Source organism: Phaethon aethereus (genome assembly GCF_964289735.1).
Source record: "Phaethon aethereus genome assembly, chromosome: 3".
Lineage (NCBI taxonomy): Eukaryota > Metazoa > Chordata > Aves > Phaethontiformes > Phaethontidae > Phaethon > Phaethon aethereus.
The window spans coordinates 48,391,927-48,419,267 of record NC_138576.1 but is presented as its reverse complement, the minus strand read 5'-3'; the positions used below and the strand labels follow the sequence as shown (position 1 = coordinate 48,419,267).

The 27,341-nt window shown below is 33.6% G+C and overlaps 1 protein-coding gene across 2 annotated transcripts in view; it reads right to left on the bottom strand.

Moving 5' to 3' along the window:
* Positions 1-27,341, bottom strand: part of GRIK2 (glutamate ionotropic receptor kainate type subunit 2) — a gene marked incomplete at both ends in the record, with an annotated part of 429,084 nt that overhangs the window by 169,121 nt on the left and 232,622 nt on the right. For both annotated transcript variants that reach the window (XM_081997417.1, XM_081997418.1), the window contains 2 exons: positions 7,786-7,992; positions 26,349-26,462. In XM_081997417.1, the coding sequence (XP_081853543.1) occupies positions 7,786-7,992; positions 26,349-26,462 (321 nt within the window). The remainder of the gene's footprint in view (positions 1-7,785; positions 7,993-26,348; positions 26,463-27,341) is intronic.

Below are 27,341 nucleotides of genomic sequence, written 5' to 3'. Positions count from 1 at the left end.
GGTTTTGTTTGGGGTTTTTTTTGCACAAGTAAATGTGTGTTGTATTTTCACAGAAGATGAATGCTCATTTTGCAGATGCTAGTGGAAAGTTATCTTACTCTGAAGTTGATTCTTTTTCGGACAAGAAAAGTGTTAATAGACTCGACAATTATTTTGCAGGGCTTGACAAGTTACAATGTATTTTGCTTGACATGTTACAACGTATTTTAATATACTGTGAGTAGTATCTATTCTGAGGTGCTTAAAATATTACCACAAGTATGGAGAACTAAGAGAGAATAGCGTCAAATTTAAATTAATATTTTTTTTCCTCTAACAAAAATATTTTGCTTGCTTACCCAATTAAAGAAAAACGTAAAACATGCATATCATTGCCTCATATCTCACCGATGACATGATATACTAGCAGGGGAAGAATTATTCCTAAAATAGCTGATAAAAAACTTGTGTCCTAGAATTCTTTTATTTTATTGAAGTCAAAAAGTTCCATGACAACAACAAGTCTTTACCCAAGTCTTCAAAAGGAAAATCACTAAGACCACAAATTGACTGGGGGCCAATATATGATCCTGAAGTTCTAATTTTATCATCACTTTTTTCAATTAAAATGTTGAATAGATTTTGTTTCCTATAGAGTACCAAAACAACGAATTCCAAAGAGAAATTCACATATCATTAATTGATTGAAAAATACCTCCCAAAATAATTTCTAATGAAAAAGTGTTTTTGACAACAACAGTTATAGTTAGTAAATTGTCTTAACTAGGAAACAAAAAAGAAAATCTACTTTGGGATTCATTTCAGAGTCAAATTCTGTGTTGAAATGTGAATAATTGTTACTAACAGTTCTGAAGAACACAAAAATAAAATATCAAGGACTTTTAATGATGCTCTCATCATTCAGACAGGAATAGTGATATGGAAATGAAGCACTTAAAACAGCACTGATGCAGCACAATAAGAGAAAAGTATGCATATAAAATTTTGGGTCAAAACGCTGAGGAACATGGAGCTCAAGAAACAGATTAATGAACTTCTAAGAAGACAGAAACAGGGTTGCTGCTGCAGGCAAACATATAAAAGAAAGGTTTGGCCTGAGAGCTATTTTACTGTATGGACAAGGAAAGAAAAAAACCATTGATTTTTCAAGATTTCTAGAAGACATGGCAAGACATGAACACAGTCTCTATGGAAAGGGAAATAAAGACGAAAACATCTAAAATTACTCCTTTATGGTTTTGAACTTTTATGAGAATGTTGGTGTTAGGAACAGTGACAAGAATGAAGGAAGAAAAAAGACAAGTAAAAATAATGAGATAAGTTTTGGTGATGTTCAACTGAACTTGACAGTAAGATAGCCAAGATGAACACTAAGAGAAGTCTGAGATGAAGGTTTAGATGGAGAAAGATAGGTCAGGGGGAAAAGGTAGATTTTTGTAGAAATATGAGCTAGAATCACTTCTGCATTATGATATATTCCTATCTATTTTTATTTTCCGATATATCATTATGTGATCATGTGGTTAATCTATACAATGAATTAATGGAAAATCTGGTAAAGAAGGAGAAATAGCAATTTCTGAATTTAAATTGATGATTTTATAGCTGTTAATGTGATTGGAATAAATATTTTAAAGGACCAATATGTCTATGTTCTAAATTTAAGACCTCAATAGATTGAAACCTTTCTTGCAAACCCTAAGTAAGATCTTACAATAGTTGTTCACTATTTTTCTATCAGCACCAGTTTAATTTCTCAACAGCAGTGCACTCAAATGTTGACTTTTTTTTTGCCTTTTTTTTGCTAATGCTTACTCAGTTGATATATCTGTTTAACTATGACATTTATAATATTTTTAAAGAAACATGAATTGAATGGCAGTTCGCAGTCATAAATATTAGCCACAAAGGAAGAGAAATAAACCACTGTGACAAAGTCCTGAATTTTCCAAATTCAGATAAGTAAGGCAAAACTCATTTCTGAAGGTGCTACTGATACTCTGCCTCTGGCTTACTAATTAGGCTGTCCTGTGAAACATTCTTACTATTTGAATCTGATGGTGATGACTAGCACAGCAGCCTTTAGCAAAAATCTAGGGAGTCTTGAAAAAAACAACTAAGTCATTTTGAGAAATACATAAAGAAGGAGGTGATGTAGCATTCTATTTGATTAAAAAAAAAAAAAAAACCCAAAAAAAACCCCACATTATTAAATGAAGATGTTACAATCCAGTGATCCTCTATGGAGAAATATTTTGAAAATGGACTGATAATAATGTTCAATAAGTAGTAGCGTATGAGTAAGTGACAGTACATTAATTTAGGAACATTACTAGAAAAAAACTCAGTAGGAGTTAAGTGTTATACACAGCTTTGAAAATGTTGACATCAGACCAGTGTTTTTACTAATACAGTGAGGCAGCCATAAAGCAGATATGGTCTAAAGAGCACTGACAGACCACAGGATTTATTGTCCAGGATATATAATACTGGTGCAAAAAGACAGAATGCTCGATATTTCTTTCTCCTAAAAAGTCTCTCATTCCCTGCTCCTGGTTTGTTTGGGTTTTTTTGAGATTTTGATTAATCAAAAATTAAAGAGGCGTGGCTAAACTGTCCTGCATTGTATTGAAAATTTCAGCTGTCAGACCTTTTGCATGAAAGTTACAAGGAGGAAGACTGTGTCTATCTTTTAGGAGAAAAGCCAAAAGAAGCTCCTTAGCTTTTCCTTACGAGGCTCTATAGGGCAAGACTTGCTATAAGTCTGAAGAAAAGAGATAGAGTCCAAACAATATGATGAAACTGCATTTGAAAAGGGGAGGAAGAGAAAACAAAAAGATGGAAGAAACTTAAATTCCTCTACTCATACAGGTTTTTATTTGTCTCAAAAAGAAAGCAACTAAAAATCTGTATAGTTGTTTATTGGAAGCTTTTTTCATTTCTACACAGTAATACAAAGAGCTTGGCTCTAGTCCTTCAAGAGCATAAGGACCTTAAATTAGGAGAAAAAAAGAGAAAAATAACAAGTTATTGGATGAAGATATCTCCAGAAACATTTAAAACTGATGATATAAACATCTGAAACTATTCTGTTATCGAGAGAATAAAAAGTCACTCCTACTTTTATAAATGTAAGCATTTTGTATGGAAGCATTTATTACAATGATATTGATTTTTAAAAATTCATAAGATACTGAAGTAAAACACAAAGCTATGTCTAAGGATAATTCAAATTAAGTAGTGCTTTCCAATTGCCCAACTGCATAAGTCTTAACTACCTGCAAGCTGAAAATCCTACTCTTCTCAGATACAAAGAAAAGTTTCATTTAATCCCCACATGTAATAAAAGAACAGTCATGACCAAAAAGTGGACCTTTTCTATAATTATTTATGAATCATAAAAGAACTGCAAGCCTTAAAGTCTATTTGTAATGCATAAGCTTTGTGCTGTAGAAGAACCATTCAAAGAGCCAAGTGAAAAAAAGGTTATTTTTAATGGCATATAGTAATAACAAATTACTTCCCAGTGGATTTTGCACTTTCATTTATATCTCTGGGAAAGTATAAAATAGTAATTTTTGCCCATTTTAGAACCCAACAATAAGAATGTTTTAAAGTCATTTTGGAGCTGTAAAGTAGAATGTCTAACAGAAAAAAAGCAAAATTATTTTTTTTTATTCTATCAGTATCTGCTAACTGTAGGGGAACATAATTCACACACTCACACTATATGGCTCATACAATATAATGCAGTGCCATAACAACTTTTAGCACCACAGAAAAACCTTAAATCTCCAGATTTTATAATTGAATTCAAAACCAATTCAATAAATCTACCCTTGAATAAATTTCTTGAACCAAAGGCAGCAAGTCAATATGAAAAATAATTCTTCACGAAGAATGCATCCATAAAGGATGAAGATACCTGGATTTTAGCTCCCCTTCCCCCATATCTCAAATACCACTGTCTTGAATTAACCAGAGAGGAGAGTAAAGTATTGAAGGAAAAATTGTGGCAAAGAAATCAGACTACTTAACTGGACAAATTCAATTTGAAATGTTTTCACAGGGAAATCTCATCTATATTTGCTGTCCTAGAAAATAATTCTCTTCCATTTGCGGCTATAGAGGCCACTGTCTTTTCCCACAATAATTCATTATCATTCAGTTGTCAAAGGGAAGGAATCACTGAGCTCATTTTTCACTTTCAGTATTTATCATTTATTCGAAAGGAAGCTAGTCATTGTTTGGAGACCAATGTTAGAACTATGGCATTTGTGAACAATGAGTAAAACAGCTAAAGAAAGAAGAAATGCAAGTAACTATGGGAAAGGAGACTGAAAACACACAGAGCCCGATCTAAAGGCTTCAATCTGTTCACACTTTAGAATTTGAAGCCTGAGATTGACATGATATGCTGAGGTCAGTTCAGATACCATTATATTCATTTATCTTACACTTTTGAGTTCAAGCAATTATGTGAAGTGACTAAGCAGAGATTTAAACAGTTTATTTAAAATTTTATTCTATTAGGTACTTTTTACCTTTATATAAATTACGCATCTTTCATTCTACACACATAATATACAGAAATTATCAATTTATTTATCCTTGAATTACAAATGCTACAAACTACCCTTGTAAAGATATTATAGTATCCTTTCTTTCTGAACTTGTGACATACACTTAAAATATCACAAGCAGATAAAACTATAATAAATTTTAAAAATATTTTTCAAATAGATGTAAATACTATGATGACTCTCAGAACTCTGTCTTTATTCTGTAGTCTATTTATTTTGATTAGAAACTCAGGTTGAAAAATGTAGACAGAATCATTTCACCTTTCCAAAAGACATAGAAATTGAGTTTATTACATTACTTTATAAAAAACAAAACCATTTCAACACTTTAAGAAACATTCTTTAAGGGAAAAGAAGGACTGAAGAGCTAAGCTAATAGGCCAAGTGAAGTACTAATCATGTGGAAACATCAAATGTGGTAACTGTCTATCTGGAATTCTTCTCTAAATTCTTGTGCATCAGATCTGAGGTCTGAAGTATTGTTTGCTAATAAAATGTACCAATAACATACATGAAAATAAATGGCACAGATGTATAAATAAATAGCATGTATTTAAACAGATTACAAAATAAGAATAGATAAAACCAGAGAAAATTTTAAAGGAAAATTTTAACAATTGAGAGAGACTAGTAAAATTATAATCCAGGTTAAGATGTTAGACTACATCTTCCATGATGCGCTAAGTATAGCATCTAAACTTTTTTGACTCCTAAGTAAATATCATTTCAAAAGCCAAAATAAATTTTAATCTAAGTTTATTTATATATTATCGATGGGAAAAAGGAACACATGTTCCATTCTGTGTTATCAAGGGGAAAGGATCGGAAAACCTCCTGTTCCACATACTTCACTGCTGCAACTTCTTCAAATGCATTTTATTTCAAGATTATCATAGTGAAAATGGCTTAGGAGGCCATACTAGTGCTTGTTCAAGACAGCTTTGGGGCTGAATAATAAAAGCATGCCAAAACGGTATTTTTCTTTGCTTCTGAAAAATTATATAAGAAATACTTCCACAATATCCACCCTGATCATGGAAAATTCCTTCCAGAGGATGATACTACCTAACAAAGAGCAAACTGAATAGCTGTGCATGCCTGTGCATTTATACATGTATAAAAATATGCATGTATAGAGATGGATACAGAGTCCAGCTAAATACCAGTTTCATTTTTATGTATGTGTACAAGGTGTAAAACATTAACACATATAAAGATTATATAAACATAAGTCCCATGCATTCTTCTTAAAAGTGTGAAGCTAGGCATAATCAACATCTGTTGCAAAAGCAATACCAGATCATTATTTACTAGAAAAGCACAAAGATAACAACCCTTCTAGTAAATATGAATATTTTGATTAGCACATGTTCTGTTGAAATCTTAAAGCAAATTGAAACAAGATGAGTAAATATTTTTCTTCAAGTTGTTCAAAGAGTTTCTGCCCTCATGATGACAGTGGAATCACATGCACTCTCAGCAAGTTTGTAGACAACACCAAGCTGAGTGGTGCAGTTGACATGCCTGAGGGATGGTGATGCCATCCAGAGGGACCTGGACAAGCTCAAGGAATTGGCCTGTGTGAACCTTGTGAGGTTCAACCAGGCCAAGTGCAGCATCCTGCACCTGGGTCAAGGCAACCCCCAGTAACTCTACAGCTGGGGGATGAAGGGATTGAGAGCAGCCCTGCCAAGAAGGACTTGGGGGTACTGGTGGATTAAAAGCTGGACATGAGCCAGCAATACGCACTGGCAGCCCAGAAGGCCAACCTTTATCCTGGACTGCATCCAAAGAAGCATGTCCAGGAATGTGAGGGAGGTGATTCTACCCTTCTGCTCTGGTGAGACCCCACCTGGAGTCCAGCGCCCAGCTCTGGAGCCCTCAGCACAGCAAAGACATGGACCTGTTGGAGTGGGTCCAGAGGAGGGCCACCAAAATGATTGGCTGATGGAACATCTCTCCTATGAAGAAAGACTGCGAGAGTTGAGTTTGTTCAGCCTGGAGAAGAGAAGGCTCTGGGGAGACCTTATTACAGCCTTTCAGTACTTATAAGTGGTTTATAAGAAAGATGGGGACAGACATTTTAGCAGAGCCTGTTGCAATAGGACAAGTAGTGATGGTTTTAAACTAAAAGAGGGTAGATTTTGACTAGATCTAAGGAAGGAATTTTGTACAATGAGGGTGGTGAAGCACTGGCATAGGTTGCCTAGAGAGGTGGTAGCTGCCCCATCCCTGGCAACATTCCAGGTCAGGTTGGACAGGGATCTGAGCAACCTCATCTAGTTGAAGATGTCCCTGCTCATTGCAGGGGTGTTGAACTAGATGACCTTTAAAGATCCATTACAACCCAAACTATTCTATGATTCTATGGTTCTATAATCATTAGGAGGTTTCACTTGAATAAGCTATAAAATAGTCTCTCCTTCTTCCTATTTTAAATTACAGTGATGTGTACAATTCTTTGATCAAATGTCTCTATATTGAGCAATCCACCCAAATAAATGCAAAAAGGGACAATGACATAATTTTCAAATTGACTAAAATGTTTCTAAGAGACTGAATTCAACTGGCACAACAAACTGGGATAGCATGCTTTGAAGGACACAAATAAATGCCTGCCTTACTCATTTAAATGTAATTTTAATGGTCTCTATTTTGACACTCATTACATTACTTTGCTGCTTCCATATCTGTTGATATTATTGCCTTACTGCTTGCACTTTATTGGTAATGTCTCAAAAAAGATGTTCCTCTTCTTTGTGTATATCATATTATTTATGTGTTTACACTACATACAAAGAAATTTCTCTAAGATTGTCTCAGGTCCACTACCAGAAGAGGAGACCTGACTTATATTGATTAATGAGGACATATATGTTTTGTCATAAAATACATGTTTCTTCTCAGAAATAAATTCTGAATACAATCTATTCCATATTTTGACTTAGGCATATGCCACAGAAGAGCTAAACCAGTTTGGCTGCAGACACTGCCTATAGGTAGATGCAGAATAGACTTTGTTTAAAAAACAAGTTCTACATTATAGAAAACATTGATGTCAATCTACTTGCATTACTTCTTCAAATATCTGCATTTTCCAAAACAGCACTATTCAAATATCATTATCATAAAAGTCTTCCAGCTTGTATTGATAGAATGAAAATCTAAATGGATAGCAGAAAGCCTCCATATGTTAACTTACATGATCAATTAGTTCACGAACCATTCCATTCCACTGTCCACTGGCATCTTCCTGGGCTCCATATTTTCCATCCTCCACCAGTCTAATCTCATAGGAAAATCCAAGGATAGTAGACAGCTCCCTGAGGAGGTCAATGCAATAACCTTCAAATCGATCATTTCCATACAAAGGTTTGTCAGACTTCTTGAACATAACATATGGCTCTTCCTGTAAAAATTAAAAGACAGAATGGATAATGAGTGTAACTTGCTATTCTTTTCAACCTAAAGTAGTACACTGTCGTGATAGCACTCCCTGTACAAAGAACTCAAAGGAACAGTAGAATCCTTTTAGCTTTTGGTTATGTCTGTCTAAAGTCTTTATTTAACATCAAACTGATGTTAGTCAGAAGATCCTCTTTCTCATTTTTATTTGAAAAAATGACACTGTAAACACTGTAGACATATCTTCAAGGAATTCATATAAACACTAAATTTAAATGTGCTCCTTAACAAGTTACATTATAAATTAACATCACATGCATTGTTTGGATGGACATCGTAAGCCTCTTAAAATGCAGAAACAATGTGCTTTGGTAACCAAAAAAAAAAATTTAATTCAAACACCAAACATCAATCAAATGTTTTAAGTATTAGGTTATATACTTTACTTTACACAAGTATTTTAACTGTTTTTTCGATGTTTTCTTAGGTAAAGTATACAAAACCCACATGGGGAGGAAAAAGTGAAATCACCACTGTTCTCTTGCCTCAAGTTAGAAGCTGCCATTTACAAGACTACAGCAAAACTAGAAAAAAGTTAACTCACAAAGCAAGTACTATGATGTACATTCCATGAAAACTGAACTTACTTTCTTTAAACATTTATCTTCTTATATTTAATTTAAACTACAATGTGACTTTATTGCACACAGTGATGTGCAAACAAAACAGCAAACAAATTGAAATGATTGGCAGAATATTCATAATTACAGGAAGAAAAATCATTTAGCAAAATACAGGATTTTTACATCTGTTTCTCAATATAGGATAACCTTCCTCAAATACAAAGTTGAAGGGAAAAAGACAAAATACAAATGGTAGAGTTTTCCACTAAAATATGGTATCTAAGTTGTATTTGAGAGGTTAAATACACAACTCAGTCTTTGCTTATGTTTTAGGCAGGCTTTTTTCATTTTTTACAATAAAAAAATAAGCACCAAGTAAGGTAAGACAGATGGTAGTAGATGCAATTACTGCACCAAAGACAAGTCTCAATGAATAATCAGATAAACTCTCCAGGGTAACTTAACAAAATTCATACAGCTCTAAATCTCCACATCAGCACTCCATGGGGTTAAAGGCACTTCATTCTACAGGCATCCGACAGCTTTAATAAGGATTTGTCAGCATTCCTGATGTAAATATTTATCTTGAGGTGTCCCATGATTTGAGCATTATATCTGCATAAAACTGGAACTTTAGCATATAAGATTTTACCCAAAATGCAAAAGAGAAAGCAGGGAGATCTCTTGCTCTTAAAAGAATTGTATTCAGAATATATCTGTCCCCCTGTTGCTTCTTACACCTTTGTTTTCTAAATAAAACAAACTACTAAGTCAAGACTCTGCTGAGATTCTATTTTTATATACTTCTCCAATGAATAAGGTTACGGCCATATTTTTTAAAAGTACACCACTGATCTTCAAACAATTCACAAGGAATGTAACATGAAATAAATTGTCCAGAGAAGCAACTAGGATGTTTTGACAGAAACTTTTCAAACAATACATAGGCAAATGACTCCAGGAGAGGTTGTCTAGATGTAGTACTGACAAGAACAAAGACCGACTGAAAACATGAAAGCTGAAAGCAATTTAAATTACAATGGTCATTGAATAATTCCTGAGAAACAGAGACAGTGACAGAACAAAAATTATGTATGAAAGCAGTTTTTAATAAACTCAGGCAGTTGATATGAAATATCTCACAGAAAACAACTGTAAGGAAAACAGTTTTTCAGGTGAAATGAGAATTCCTTAAAGAAGGCACACTACTGTGGTTTCTGATTACCTGATTTACCTTACTGGTAAGAAATCAGGAAAGGACAGCAAAAGGATGGCACAGCTGAGTCGAGAGCACCTGGTCAAATTACAGGGCAAGAAGGAAATGCACAGGCAGTGGAAGCAGAGACAGGTATCCTGGGAAGAGTAGAGGGATGCTGCCCCGTTGTGTAGGGATGAGGTCAAGAAGGCCAAGGTGCAGCTGGAGCTGAACATAGCAAGGGATGCAAAGAATAATAAGAAGGGCTTCTACAGGTACATCAGCCAAAAAAGGAATGTCAAAGAGAGCCTACCCCCCTTGATGAGCAAGACTGACAGACTGGTTACAACAGATGAGGAGAAGGCTGAGGTACTTAATGACATCTCTGCCTCAGTCTTCACTAGCAATCTCACTTCCCACGCCTCTTGAGGGGATGGACTGCAAGACAGGGAATGGGGGGGCAAAGTCCCTCCCACTGCAAGAGAAGATCAGGTTCGAGCCCATCCGAGGAACCTGAATATATACAAGTCTATGGGACCTGACAAGATGCATCCCAAAGTCCGGAGGGAATAGGATGATATAGTTGCCAAGCCACTCTCCATGATATTTGACAAGTCAGGGCAGGTAGGTGAAGCCCATAGTGATTGGAAAAAGGGAAAGATTACAACTATTTTGAAAAAAAGGGAGTAAGGAGGACCCTGGGAACTACTAACGTGTCAGCTTCACCTCTGTGCCTGGGAAGATCATGAAATAGATCCTCCTAGAAGCTATACTAAGGCACATGGAGGGCAGAATGCTGATTCGAGACAGCAAGCATGGCTTCACCAAGGGTGGGTCCTGCCTGACCAGCCTAGGGGCCTTCTATGATGCAGTGACTACATCAGTGGACAAGGGAAGAGCTACCAATATCATCCGTCTGGAGTTCTGAAAGGCCTTTGACACAGTCCCCTAGAACATTCTGTTCTTTAAATTGGAGAGATATGGATTTGATGGGTGGACTGTTTGGTGAATGAGGAGTTGGCTGGATGGTTGCATCCAGAGGGTAGTGGTCAACGGTTCAGTGTCCAGATGGAGATCAGTGATGAGTGGTGTCCCTCAGGGACATCTGGGCTGCATGCAAAGAAGCATGGCCAGGAGTGTGAGGGAGGTGATTCTGCCCTCTGCTCTGGTGAGACCCCACCTGGATTACTGAGCCCAGCTCCAGAGCTCTCAGCACAGCAAAGACATGGAGCGCTTGGAGTGGGTCCAGAGGAAGGCCACAAACATGATCAGCAGGATGGAACATCTCTCCTATGAAGAAAGGCTGGGAGACCTCAGATTGTTCAGCCTGGAGAAGGGAAGGCTCCAGGAGACCTTCTTGCAGCCTTCCAGTACTTCAAGGGGGCTTATAAGAAAGATGGGGACAGACCTTCTAGCAGGGACTGATGTGGTAGGACAAGGGGTAATGGGTTTAAACTAAAAGAGGGTAGATTTTGACTAGATCTAAGGAAAAAATTTTGTACAATGAGAGTGGTGAAGCACTGGCACAGGTTGCCCAGAGAGGTGGTAGCTGCCCCATCCCTGGCAACATTCCAGGTCAGGTTGGATGGGGCTCTGAACAACCCTAATTGTGGAAGATGTCCCTGCTCACTGGGAACAGGGGCTTGTGGACTAGATAACCTTAAAAGTTCCCTTTCAACTTAAAGATTGTATGATTCTATGGTTCTGTGATTCTACTGGCCAAGCAGAAGCTATGCTAAGGCAAAACACAGGAAGTTCAGAAAAAGAAGACTCAAGCATGAATTCTTCTTCAGTGAACTGAAACTTATAAAAGTAAGTATAGAGGAAGTGAAATGTGACTCAGAATGTGAAGGACAAAGAGAAAAGGAAGCAAGCAAACACAAAACTTATGCAGGGACAACTGCATAAATGCCAAAGCAAAAAATATAGTACAACTGACAGTCAAGGATAAAAAGTGACATTCTGGAAGTAAAGATAAAAGGAGATTCTAGGAACTAGTCATCTGTTGTCCAGTAGGAAGAGAAAACCATGAAATTACACTACAAAAACAATCAAATAGTTTGATGATTTTCCTGTGCCTGTCTTCTCTGAAAAGGCTAAAGGTGATCAAATAATGTACAAAATGAACACAAGAAACACATGTAAAATGTTTAGACTAAAATAGGGAAAGATAACTTCAGTGAGTGCTTGGACTTTAAGTATTTTCAGGAAGTTTAGACCTGATGAATTCACAAAAGAACTGATTTTAGCAATTTCAGATCTATTAGGAATTACCTTCAAGAATTCATGCAGGCTTCAAGAAGACTTATCTTTAAACTCTTCCCAATCCAAAAAGACTTCACAAATTGGAGAAAGGAGGGCTATGAAATTGTAGACTGAATAATACCATTTTTAGAAAAACATTGTTTTTAACCTAGGCAAATTATAAAATTATTTCATTTGTGGGAACTTAAAGCTAAGAGAATATGGAGAAAGTAAGACATTCAGGAAAGTCATCACATCATGTTATATGCAAAGTCATCTTGTTCTTTCTAAAACCATAAAGAAACTTTGGCTATCCAGAAATGGGCACTTCATTGAAAGAGATTCATTATCAATCTGGAAAGTTAGAAAAAGTGATAATCCTTAATAGGGTAACCTTAAATAAGGCCACTTATTCTTGAACAGAAAAGATGCTAATTGGATGTGTATTCACTCTACAATGGGGCAGGATCATAATTCAAAATGGTAATTTTCAGAAAATAGAAGAGTAATTTTAAAAAATTGCATTCAAAAGGAATTAATGAATATTTCCATACTTCAGATGAATAATAAATTGCAGAAATTCAGGAGGAAAAGAGCTGATTAGGTAGCAATACTATAAAATTAAGTCCTAGACATTATAGAGGATCGTGTACTAGACTCAAGAATACCACATTGTTAAATGAGAAAAAAGAACTGACCTACTTGGATCTGCTTTGAGCAGGACTTGGCACTGTAGGACCTCCAGTGGTCCCTTCCCATCAAAATTACTCTATCATTTTATATTTTTGACAGTATTAATATTTCAGTTCCTGTATTCCATTCAGTTTTGAATAGTGCAGTTCAGGAGAAATATGAACTAAGGTCTACAAAATAGGATGAGGAAAGACTTAAGAGTATAGTTTGTTTCAGTTAAGCAAGAGCAGACTGAGAAAAAAGTGATAAAAGTCTTCAACACATACAAAGTTGTCAAAAGGAATCATAAAAATTCTTCTCAGTAGAGGGGACAGGAATTAATGGTTTTAAATTTTGGCAGAAGAAATAAAGGTTAGAAATTAGGAGACACTTGATAATAGCAACTATACTTATGTGCCACAGCAGGTTATCTAAGAATTTAGACTGTTTTTCTAAGAAAAAAAAAAGGCCAATAAAACAGCTGCCTGTGGCAAGTGTTTCGTGATGTGAAAAGAACATTCACCATCCAGGAAGTGAAATCATGACAACTGCAAAACTGTCAATTTCAGCTGTGAGGTTCTGTATTTCGGGAATTTCAAAAATGTCTGCAATTTCTTAAACAGTAGTTAATTCAAATATATTATCTCATATTACATAGAGATTAAATATTAATAGAATTGTTTAACCACATTTTAAATACTAAAATTTATTTATGAATGTGTAAAAAACCCTGTTTCAGATGTAAAAAAACTCAGACTTGTGCTTTCCAAATATAACATTCTACATATGCTTCTGTAGACATTATGAAATTCTTATGTAGCTTGAATGCTCATGTACACAGATCCTAGACATTTGCTCTCTGAGTTGTTTACATATTTACAGTGACACATCCCCCAATCTCTCTGGAATCTTGACAAGATTCTTGACAAGAATTTTGTTTCTATCTTCCATTCCATGTAATACTGAATTATATGGGGCAGAATTTAAATATGTGCAATATCAGGGAGTCAGTATAATTGCCAATTCATGCTTTATGTCTCTCTTAGCTAGTAAGGACAGCAGGATTTTTTTTACTGGGCCATCCAGCTAATCCATATCTTCTTGCGTGTTTTCCTGTAAGATCATTACAGTAATCCTCAATGGCTTTTTCTGTTCTGCTAATGCTTTTTTACATTTTGTTAAAAAACATTTTGCAATACTTTCTGGAATTCATAGATCCAGCTCCAATTTTATTATTCTTTACTCTGACCAGCTTGGATAAGGGCTACAATAGTCTCTATGCTACTATTTAATAATTATGATATTTTGTTATGGAAAAAAACTTTTGCTGAGAAGACTGATCAATGAGTTATTAATACTCTCTGAATACTCTCACAATCCTTACATTAAGCCATTACTTAATGGCTCTTGCTGCTTTACCTTATAGTTTTCCACTGTCCAACCCATTTGCTTTTTCTCTTCAGACCTTTTATTTACTATGTAAAGCATTTTCTTACATAGCTTAGACAGAATTCATTTTTGATTTATTAGGAAGTGGGTTTTGGCAGCATCATCTGTGATAGCTGTTATTAACCCCAGAGTTTTCTCCAGTTCTTCTCCTTTTCCTCTGGTACTATATAACACACATTCTAAATATTGAACATGGCATTTATGTATTCTGAACAAATCCATGTTCTGTTTGTTCAAGTTCTAAATTTATGGTATGGACTAATGTAAAACTGGTTGCCAAGGAAAGTTTCTATGCATTAAACATATGATGACCATTGTTTCTTGGTGGATTATCATTTCCACCAAAATCTTTCACCAGGACAATTATCATTGATTAGGTAGACAGAATGTTTAAACTGAGTGATTCGTAAAGAACGGCAACTGGTTTGTACTTATTTTGATATTGTTCATAATTTAATTTTGTCCTTCAGCTTCTGAAAACATGACCCTTAAAAATTACTAGACCACACACAAAAATGAGTTGGTCAGACGTGTTTTCAGAATGCTTACAAAATACTCTTTAAAATGTTCTAAACAGTTTCATTTGAAATTAATAGTCTTTCATCCAGACACATCTCCCCAGAAAAAAAAAAACCAACACAACCTTCCCCTTAGCATCTTCATTATTGCATGGAATGACATGAGTAGCTTGAAGCAAAACCCATTGAATAAGCAATGTCTATACACAGGTGCTCCAAGAAAAATATTCCTGAATAAATCCTCATGCAGAGAAAATGTTTCCAGAAAACATTGGTATTCTGAATTAACTTAGGTTATAGAAAAGGGATTCTACCATGTATTTTTATCGAGTATGCTTGTCCTGAAATAAAAGCAACCAAAGGGAGAGCTATTGCTCTTTTTTAATCCAAAAAACAATGTTTTTTTTAATTCAAATTAATCTTGCTTCTAATTTAGCTTATTCATGATGTGTGAAATTTGCCAACTTTGTAATGAACCTTCCATCAGTTCAGTAGTAAGGAATTACCCAAATTAAGTTTATACATATAGCAATACTTAGAATATGGAAATAAATAAAAATATAAAGGGCATTTGGAATAATGAGACAGATGAAAGGGAGGTGGGTAAATAAAGTTTTGATATTATTAGCTCACATCTGAAATTGGGAGGCTAGATAAAATGATGTTTTCTCACAAAATTTAAATCATAGAAATTTATAAAACTTGTGCAAGAACAAAGTGAGTCTAAATTACATATACTTATAAGGTTCATATATGTAATCATACATCTAATTCTACAGTAAGATAATTCATAGTATTTAATGTAAATACTTTTAGAAAAAACAAGAAATGGAAAGGGTGTTATTTCAATGCCAACAGAAGGAGATATAGACTGAGCAACAGTATCCCTATGTGTCTATGCTCAGAAATATGCAGTACACTCCTCCAACTTTCAGTGTATACCTCTATCACCAAGCTATCAAATTTAATCTGAAATCAAAATGTAGTTTTGTTTCAGCTAGTTATATTGTACTTGGATATATTTTTCTCTGAAGGGAAAGTCTTCATACTACTAGTTCCTCTTAAAATAAGAGGGTTTAGAAGAACAACAAAAGGAAACAACTAGAAACTTCTTTTTTTCACTGCAGATAAGCCACTAATATCTCTAGCACTAAGGACAAGATTAAAACAAGATAACCGTCCCTGGGGTTTTTTAGAAATTTGAGATATACTGCAAATGCATTCTCTTCAGTGCTAAGCATTAACATTGCACCTGAAGGAGATAGTCATATGAATAGTTAGTACTCTGAAATGTTCAATTTAGCTAATTAACTCTATGAACATGAGCTTGGGTTATCTGGAGAATGCAATCACCCTTTTACACATGGGTGGCTGTAAATATTTTATCAATGTAATGCAGGTGAGCGATTTTGAAAAATGTAGCACTACAGAGTTGAAAAGAATTTTCTTGCATAATACCATCAAGACTATTTTCACCGGTTCTCTCAATAACATTACAACATCATTATTGTTATGGCAATTAGATTTCAAAATGTGAATATTAAAAACAGGTCTTCCTAGTATGAGCTGTCTTTATGATTTGCATCAAATTTCTGCCAAGTTAGCTGGCTTCTTCAAAGTCATTGCAAGCATATGTGATTTATTCAATGACCATAGAACAAGAATGTATACCATGTGTGATTAAAATACTTGGAGTGTGTCTGGAAAACATTAGTATATGTTATCATAAACATAATTTTAAAGGATGTTGAAGAAAAAACAGGAAACTAACCAATCACTCACTGTACAGGGAGCCACTCAACTTGACCATGCATACCAGATTTCTGAAGTTGCCCATGGCTGCTAACATGAGAACAGTCATCTTTAAACGGTGTATTAGACTGCCACAACAATTAGTGTTTAAGTGCCAGAACAGAATTTATAGAGTATGCAGAATTTATATTCAGTTGTTCTGATATAAGTACCATCTTAATAACATTAAAGGGAAATATACTTTTAAAACCATGTATACTCTTCTATCCTGTTCTTGAAGCTTCGCTGTTGTTTGAATGCAATAAGACGTTTACTTTTCAAATGCAAAAGTATCATAACTAGTTACGACTGTTTCATGAAATGCAGTTTTGTGCTTAGTTAAAAAGACATCTAACTTATGTGGCCTTTATCTCAGCACAAGGAAAATGAATAAACTGCAAAAACAGCTACCTAGTACCTAGTCCAGTTGACTAGAAAGAAATAAGTAATTGTTCAGTAAAAAATATTATATGAAGAAAATTCGTCAGATCTAGAGAGGAAGCAAGTTAAAAAATATTTTTTATTAAAAACTCACTAACGATAATTGCCAGGATAAAAAAATAAGAAGAATTGGACTCATGATAATAAACCTATCAGGAAAATATAGATTCTCAAAATAGTTAAATTTCTTGTCTCAATGATTAAGAAAAGACCAAGCCAAAATACTTGCATTTCTTCTTCATACATCATATATTAATTGAATGATTCTTGGTCAATGTCATAAGGGATAAATTAGAGTATGAGACACCATGTATAAATACAAGTCACTAAATGGTACTACCCATGTGTATGTAACTGAAAGCAAAATCAGACTTTTACAATCATAACAGACACCAATCTGATTGAAATATACAGCAGACTGACACAGTCAATACTAAAATTATTAAAATAAAAAATTAAAGATTAAAATATAAATACATAACTCAAAAGTACTAAAAGCAATTTTCATATCAGATTCAACTGACAAATAAATGAATAATTACAGAATTAAAAGTTAATGTTAATTTAAATAAAATTGTCATAACTTCATTGCTTATTTCACATATAAACTAATAGAAGAAGAAACCCACCTTGAAGTGAACATTTGCAAAATAATGGAGTATTTGATAACAAGCATAGAAAGGGATCAAAGAAGATTCTCATAATACATAGAAATTAGTCTTATATCTTTCTTATCCATTTAAGCAGTGTTTGGCTGCAAAACCTAAGATTCTTGATTTGGTGTTACATAAAGTTTTGCAGTGAAATTTGCACACATTTACATTTATTAAACCTGTCTGTCCACAATTTAATCCCTTCTGAAGAGCAAAGTGTTAAAACCTTTCTAAGTATCCACTCAGTATATATTTCTGATTTTTTTCAGTGCACCTTTGGTTTTGTTTTGTTTTTTTAAACACTGACCCATTTTCTTACATTGACCTGTAAGGAAAAGAAAAAATATGTGTTTTTTTTAATAACACAAATATTGGGTGAACAGGGAGTAATAAGGAGAAGATATCATGCAGACAGATTTTGGTAAGATTCACTCAATAAAATAGTGTATTTTTTAATATTTTAAAGGAAAGCTCTGAGAAACAATTATGAAAATCATAGCTTTAAGAAAGACATTTACCCTGAGAACCCCTTTTGGGAGCAATTATTTACTGAATTTCATGAACAGATCAGCTGCTACACAACTTTAAGATCCAAGTAGTCATTTAAAGTCTCATAAGACTAAAATATCTTCAATGAAGATTGGTACAGAGGAGCCCTTCCCAAGCCAGATAAGTACTAAAAGTGAGAATGCAGAAAAACTAGTGAATGCAAGTAATCATTTTTCTGAGCAAATTTGTTGCAAAGTACACTAAACTAAAACTGCTGCAAATAAAGATGTGGTCACAAGGAAGAGTTAAGTAGCAGGTAGATTAAAAATTATATCTGTAAATAAAAGATAAATCATTGAAAAGTAATATTGAGTAATATAAGTAAAATACAAAAGTTTGTTCAAGAATAATACGACCCCCAAGTGACAGATGACTGCTGTTTTCATACAAACTTTGTGTTTACATGTACTGTTGATGAATAAAGACATTTTGCCTTAATGAAAAGGTGATGCCCTCCTGGCTGCATGGTGAACTTTAATCACAGTGATTCTTTTCAGTGGCAGTGAAGTCAAAGTAATCAGAAGATGACAGTTATTTGTCATACACCATCATCAGAGAGGTTAGCACCCTTCTGGATGCCAAAAAAAGGACAAATCAAGGAGTAGAGAGATTACATAAAGTCTTTATTTTCTGAAGTCCAAAAATCAAAAAGATAAAAATTGGACAGATTTCAAAAAGAAAGAGCAAGGAAGAGTCAAGTTTCAATTGTATTGTATTTAAAGCCAGATTAAATTATCAGAATGTTTTCTTCTGACTTTATGTGCTAAGCCTCCATGAATGTAAACAATTTGTTTTCTCGTAATAACTTTCTAAATTACATCATTTCTATGATAGATGGCAACTATATTATCTCCAAAGACTTTTTTTGATTAGGGATGTGAATATAACAGTTCTTCCATTACACATTTTCATGTGTTATACTTGCAAAATTTATCCATATTTGGTTTTTAATGCATAAGTTGCATCACAAACTTAAAGTTTCTCTTTTTTGAGAAGGGAATTATTTATTATAAGCTAATAAAAGATTATTGTCTTACCTTTCTACATATTGAATTAATATTGCAGCTTTACAGACTTCTTTTAGTGTTTAAAATGTACAACTAACACTTGAATGAAAACCCACTTATGCTATACAAATGTAGGCATGGAAAATATTTATTAATAGAAGTTTTATATTTGGTTGCCTTGATCTATATGTTTTCTTTTCATATTTAGACAAGAAATACTTACTTGAATGACTCCTGTGAACTGTATTATATTTTGAGTACAAAGATATTACTAGAAATCACAACAATAAGTTCTACTTTTCAGATTATTCTAATTTTAATTTTTATGGATAGTTATAAAACATATGGATTGTTTATTAATACTTTCAACGTGGACATATGCATTTTTTATTAAAGAATCTAGCACTTTCATATTCCTATCAGTATTGAAAAAAGCAAAACAAAACAAAATAAAAAACTGGAAGCCCTGATGATGAAAAGAGGAAAACCATCTTTAAAATTTGCCACTGTTAGAACAGAGAATTTTAACCATTAGCTTCTGTTCACCAGGGATACTGGAGTTAAAAGGCTGCCATATCTAATTAACGTTTATGTCAGATGTAAGGAAAACACAATAGGCTTCCACAGTTGGCAGTCAAAATTCAAGCAGGGGAAGTGAAACAATCCACTAGTTACAATCAGTCAAAACAATGTAGTATATTAGACATCTTACTAGTCATTTGAGCCAGGATATTCTAATAGAAGAAATAAAGGCCAGACACAAGAATACACCAAAGTCTCCATCCTCCACTACAGTATTTGTAATAGAAATTAATTATGAATATCCTTATTTGATATCTTTTAAGATATTTCCTGGAAGATTCCCTAGTATGACCTTTTGGGTCATGAAATGTGTAGTCATAAGTATGCTTTGATAAATCACAGTCTGAAAAACTCAAGCCATAGTTGTTCTTTTCTGCAGTTTCACTCCTCATTTTGTCAGACTGCTAAAAAAAATAGTTTTCTTTATTCACCTACAATTTACTCTTAACTTTGGCCAGACTTTAAACTAATTCAGCTGCATCCCAAGAACATGTACTAAGTTTCCATTCCAGTAAATGAAAACAGATATGAGCGGATGCCTATTTCAAGCAAAACCACTTGACTCAATAAACCACAGAATGTGAAATCATTAAACTGGTACAACACTGCAGACTGTACGTATTTTTCAGCTGAACTGAATCATACTGTCCTCATGATACATGAAGAATATGAAAGACGTTATTAGGTCTTACTATAATGGAAAGCAAAGCATTATTTTCTTATGATGTATCTTAAATTTTCAAAAGACTGTGGGGAAAAACAAGCAAACAAAAAAAATGCAAACCTAAGACATCTATCAAATACAGTAATCATTTTCCTAGACTGATGGCCCTTGGTGCTCATAAGTGCAAATCCTGAAGTGAAGTTATAAACTGAACCTTGCCACTATGCAAAAGTAAATTTATATTACTAACATTTTAGTAGAAGGGAATTGAAACACTAGAGAATTATTTGAGAGAAGATGTTTAGGATGATGCTGTAAATTTGGAACCCAAAGTAACCACATCTCAGTCATTATCCAGACATATAAATACATGTCCTTCTGCTTGCCCCCAGACAGAAGAAAAACAGCTTTATTGTCCTTTTTCTTTTTCTACTAAGTCAAACTTTAACTTATGCTCATCCCACTGCACTCATTCATATATTATGACTTCCTTCAAACTTTATCTTTTTTCCTGATAAGCATCACTTACTGTTATGTTTGAAATACAAACAAGCCCTGTGGCCAAGCAGATCTCTGAATATCTTGCAAGTGTGAAGGCCACAAAGGTTATTGGAAGTACACAGACATTGTGCTGCATCTCAGGACAAGGATGATTTACAACTTAAACTTGTTTGCATTTGAAGCACCATAAAATATAAAGCAAGCTAATTTACCTTTGACAGTGGAAAAATTCCTGAAACACATTAGTTTGCTTTACATTTCTGCTACAACTTCAAGAAATCAGTCAGTTTACAGTCTGCACTGTGGCAGTGCAGGTGGCTGAAGATAGAGTGGAATTGAGGCAGGAGTGGAATCAAGTTCAGGAAGGAGAGGGTGTAGACTCTGGATGTTGAAGTGGGTATGTGAAGTCTAGGAGAGGCATTTAGGCACACAGTGATCATGACAGGAAAGCATATAAAAAGGGGATAAGAAAAATACTAAAACTAGAAGGTAAGGAATTGTATATTCCATTAGTTTCCAAAGAAAAAAAATTATCACATCTGAGTAAACTGAAAATAGAAAAACATCAAGTTTACAGTTTTTCTGCTAGACAAAACCAGATTCAATCATTTCATGGCAGTACACAAAATTTAAATAGATTTATGAGAGAGAAATTACTATTTAGTGCTATAACATCAGCAGGAACCAAGTATTACTGAATTATTAATATTAGGTATTGCTTGAATCATTCCAGAATGATACAGCAGTAATTATGAAAAAATGCCTGCATCAGGAATCTTTCCTCAAAATATACCATAAAAATGAAAATTAAAAAGACTACAAATCTGCAATTCCAAGAGATGTGACCCGCCTTTATAAAGATGAAGGATAAGGTTATTCTTTTTTTATATACTAATTTAAAGTTTGTCCATTAAAAACTCATGCTTTAAATATCCTTTGGGTCCAAAAGATAGGGAGAGAAAGTATGGAAAATGAAAAATTACATACCTAAAAAAAAAAATCAAAGATGTTAAAACCTTGGGCTTTGGTGGATTTTATATCTTTATTTTGAAAACAAGATGGCATTTGTATGGCATCAGATTTCTACCCATTTGAAAAAGTAGCATTTATAAATAAATTATAATGTGGGGCTATTAAATTTTAAAACAAATTAAACTGTTTTGAAAATCCATTATAGTTATTCCTCCTTCTAACATATTCAAAGAGATTTTTTCAGGGAAGTGTAGTAAAAAAAAATAATTTCACATTTCAAAAATGAAGTAACAAAAAACTGCTGAATTTGAAATTATCACACACCCTTCATAATTTTTACACATTTCTTGAAAAAATTAAATTTGACAACTGTGAGCTTTTTGGAGTTTTGATGTAAGCAGATACAGAAAATCAAATGAAAGCTATATGGGAAAGGAAAGGAGCATCCATTTCAACGGAACAGGACAAATGAACCTGTATGATAAGATGACAGACTGTCATGCAATTTAGCATAAATAAACAAACACAATGCACATATATTTGTAAGTATGAAAATTTAATTCCACAGTTAAAAAGCTTCCAAAGTAAAGGTAGAATATGTACAGGAACAAAACTATTTAGATACTTGTATCTAAAACTTAATTAAAAAAAAATCAGAGTTCTGATAGCTGGCATAATAAAGTCAATTTAGGAGAATAAAATTATAAGAAAACCTTATCAATGAACTTGAAAGGTTTGGTTTTGGTTTTTTTTAAAGTGTAGAATATTCAGAATGTAGAATTTTAATTGTAAAAGAAATTCTGAAGTTCCAATGGAGATGGCATTAAAATAAAATAAAGCAATAGTGTCAAAAAGATTGAGATAACCAAAGTTATGTTTATAAAAGATACAAATAGTATTTTTTAATTATCATTATTATTATTATTATTATTTTTCAGATGTTTCCCCTCCTAAAAAGCTGACCATCACTCTTTCAGATGTGTTCAGCTGGTACTTTGGGTTGCTATGGAACCAGAACTTGGAAAACAGACATGCTTCTGCACTAAAACTACATGCCAGTAGACTTCTGAGAAGTTATGAAGTCCTGGAAACCCTGACTCCTTTTCATAAAAGAGCTACTGAATTGCTCATAAACCAACTGTCATGGTTTAACCCCAGCCAGCAATTAAGCACCACACAGCTGCTTGCTCACTCCCCACATGGCAGGATGGGGACAAAGAGAATTGGAATGGTAAAAGTGAGAAAACTCATGGGTTAAAATAAAAACAGTTTAATATATAAAGCAAAAGCTGTGCGCACAGACAAAGCAAAAAAAGGAATTCACTCAGCACTTCCTTGGCAGATGTTCAGCCACCTCCAGGAAAGCAGGTCTCCATCACACATAATCGTTACTTGGGAAGACAAAATGCCATAACTCCAAACGTCTCCCCCTTCTTTCCTCTCCCCTCAGTTCATATGTTGAGCATGATGACGTGTTACAGAATATTCCTTTGGTCAGTTGGGATCAGCTCTCCTGGCTGTGTCCCCTCCCAACTTCTTGTGCACACCCAGCCCACTTACTGGTGGGGTGGTGTAAGAAGGAGAAAAGGCTTTGACCCTGTGTAAGCACCGCTCAGCAATAACAAAAACATCCCTGAATTACCAACACTGTTTTCAGCACAAATCCAAAACATAGCCCCATGCTAGCTACTATGAAGAAAATTAATTCTATCCCAGCCAAAACCAGCACACCAACATATAATGCAGAATGCAAACAAATGCAGAATTCAAAACAAAAAGATCACATAGTTCTGTCCTTACTTGCAGTAGATGAATATATGAATTGTAGTTTATTTATATTATTTTGCCTATCAATGTATTTTCATCTTCAGTAGACTCAGCCACCATTGAAAAAGCAGGGTATACACACAGTTTTAAAGATCTTAATGATTGTAATATAAGGAGGAAAACAATATCATTTGGAATTTCAGAAGATGGAATTCAAAATAAAAGAAAGACTGGTAATTTTAAAAGCAAAATAAGTGTTAAAGCAAACTACAGACAAAATTGATCAAGACTCCACAGCTGGCAGTATACTGTAGTCTGTTGTAAACAATTGTTGAAGTCAAAAACAGCACAGAAAAATCTTATGAACAACTTAACTGAAAGAATTGTTTTTTTTTTAAAGCAGTATTCTCCAGACTGAAAAAAGGAGAGAAAAGGAAGGTGATAAAGAAGAAAATATGTTTCTAGGAGCTGCAGTATTTTACATTGTTGCCTTTCATGGCTGCAAAATTAATATTCAGTAATATGTTTTCTGTCCAAAAGAAATGTATTTATTAAGCACAAAAAGATAGAGATACAAAAGTAAGCTAGTATATATGCTTTCTGCACCAGAACAATGTTTGGTTCATTTAGTTATTCTGAGTACCACTCTTACAATGTCTGCATAGATGAAAAGAGTTATTACAATTACCAAAATCTTCACTGAGTAATAACTGAAGTATAAAAGGCAATTACAAGTGAGCAACTCATAACAGCAATTTAAAATCCTTATATTTCTTGTATTTATTATTATATTTAGATATGTGCAAAGAGGACAGATGCTTTTAAAACACCACTAACCAAAAGTTATCTCTTAAGAGAAAGGGTATCTTGATTACAGAAAGCAGCTGCTATCATAAGTCTCAGCAATCTACTTTTGTGAGCTTGCTCGGTCCAAAATCAGTGCTCATTGGTAGCACTGCTATTTTATTTGTGCAGCTTACCTTTTCTTGAGATCATTATTTCAAAAAAAGTCATGCAAGTGTAAGTATCACTATACACACAGTATATGAACTTAAACCTCATCAATAGATAAATGTTAAAACATAAACTTAAAACATCTTAAGTTATTGAGTGTTTCTTATGCAATCTTGCAGGGATTGATCCTCATCCCAGTGTTGTTATCACTGATCTGGAATCAAGTGATTGCTAATGAAGTGGGCAGATGATACAAAGGCTGGCTGAGTACTGAGTAATGAAGAGAACAAGTCAATAATAAAGATACGACTTCATTCTGGAAAGCAGTAATTCTAGAAAGCAATCAGGAAAAATGTGAAACATAGTTATATATCAGTGGAATACTTCAAGAAAAATCCTAGGCAGGATATCTGGAAACAACATGACAGGGTTATAGGGGGTCAACTGGAATTACTAAGAAACATGACTTTTAATAATGCATTAGTTCTTATATATACAAAATTTGAAAACTTGTGAAGGGCAGTGGGAAGAGAAAAGACAGACTAATACTCTAGAAAACATTTTTTTACTTTGAGAGACTGTAAAAGGTTAATTTACATTTTATGAGAAAGAAACCCCAGAAATTATATGTTTATAAACTGTAATTAACAATACAAGAGAAATTGTGGTAAAACTGTGCTAGACTTTGCATAACAAGAACTTACATCTGAAAGTGAGTTAGCCATGTTATAATTATATATCAGGTATGTATTTTTCAATTAGTGGAATAAATGAAACAAAACATTTCAGAAGATTTTCTGTAATTTGTAAATCTCCAAATAAAAACAGACCTTCTAAGTAACCAAAAAGTTACCCACTGGATGAAATTATATGGCTTATGTTACATAAAAGATTAGAAGCACGCTGGCATTTGGATCTATGTACCTATGAAAATTCGTTCTAGCTTGAAATGTCAAAATATATGTTGGTAGGTAAAATCTTCTTATTAAAGAATAAAACATTTGAGAAGTGAATTATTTTTTGATATCTGCGAATTCAAGATAATGGTGGCAGCAGACAAACACAGCAGAGACACTACTGGAAAGTTTTTCATTTTTATTGAAATTAAAATTACTATTTCAAAATTGTAGTGTGGAAATTAGTGAACATTTATTTTTACATAACTAAATATATGTAATTATAAATAAAAAATATCTCATTCACCACTGTGAATTTGTCAATAATGGCAATGAAAAAGAAGTTACTTTAAATATTTCTTCTGATCTAGTTTAAATGATAGGTCAATTAAATTTCTGCATAATTAAAAATTTCAGCTTAATAATCAAGTAATAACGGTGGTGAAAATAAATGTTAAATACTTCGTACTTTCCTTAGAGGTAATATCATGGTGTTAGATTAACAAATGAAAGCGATAAATTTTGCTGGCTAAAATCATCAGGCTAATATCCAAACCACTTTTTTAAACAAACACCTTTTGTCTTTTCATATGATGCTGAACAAAACAGCTTTATGAAGGAATCAAACATTTTAGTAAATAATAAGGAAAGTGAAATTACTAATCAACTGACATAACTCTAAAATTGGGATATTTTACTTACAATTTAGATGAGAGTAAATATCCATGACTAGCTTAACAACTGGAGATCATTCATGACACTAATTTCTGAGTAACTGTAACATATATTACAGACTGTTCATTACTGTTTTAATTAGGTCAGCATATTCTATTAGCTTTCCTGTAAAACTGTATTTCTGGAAATGCAAATATAATTGCTTACCAAGATGGTGGTAACAATTAAAGAGCGATTTGACAAGGAATCTGTAATGTTTGCTGGTTTTCCTTTCTGATTCTCTGTCATGTTAAGGCCACTCAATGGATCCCAAGTTCCAACCTATAAAACAGTAAATTACTGTGTAAATTGTCCATTAGTTACATTTCTGCATCTAGAAAAAAACTCTATAAGGAAAAACAGATTGCCACAGGAAAAAAGAAAAAGGTTGCTAATATTTATTATTAAACCCTGTTCTGTTATTCCCTGTCATTACATTTAAAGTCTGCTTGTTTAAAGTATGATTCACAATACCTCAAAGTGTCTTCCATGAAGTGTGACATTAAGTGGAAAAATGATGCACAGAATGTCTAAAGCTACTTTGAACACTTCATTTTCCATTTAACTTCCATTCTTCAAGATAAACCACATCTAAAGATAACTTAAACAGGTGGAAATTCATTTGCAAAGTAGACAACGTTGTCTCTCTAGAAGGATTTATCATTTTGTGGGGTCAGAGAGAACAGCAGAGGAAAAATATGTTTTGGGGAAAATGTAATGGAGAAGATTGAAAGTAGGGTAAGTGTAATAACTTAATTGATTTACAGATAAATGTTCAGTACATAGCTCTTTTGTCATTTTATACCACGAAATGTTTATTCCATTAAAGTCAACAGGATTTTTATCTAAGTAAGGAAGTCCAAGGTTATGCTTTAAGGTTCAGGTCAAGGACAGTCTCACATGCTAAGTAATAAGTAATGGGGCTTATGATTATATAATTTATCTGCAAATTCATCACTATACAACTAAAATGGTCAAGCAGTGAATACAACTATCCATTTCTAGATATCATAAGGTTTGTATCACTCCATTGTCTATAAAAGAAAAAAAACCCACACAAGTTTCTTTTTTGCTTTCAGACAGGATTTTAAATATCATTTCAAATACTGAGCATCATCTATAAGATATTTTAAAACTAAATCTAGACAGTAATTAAAAAAT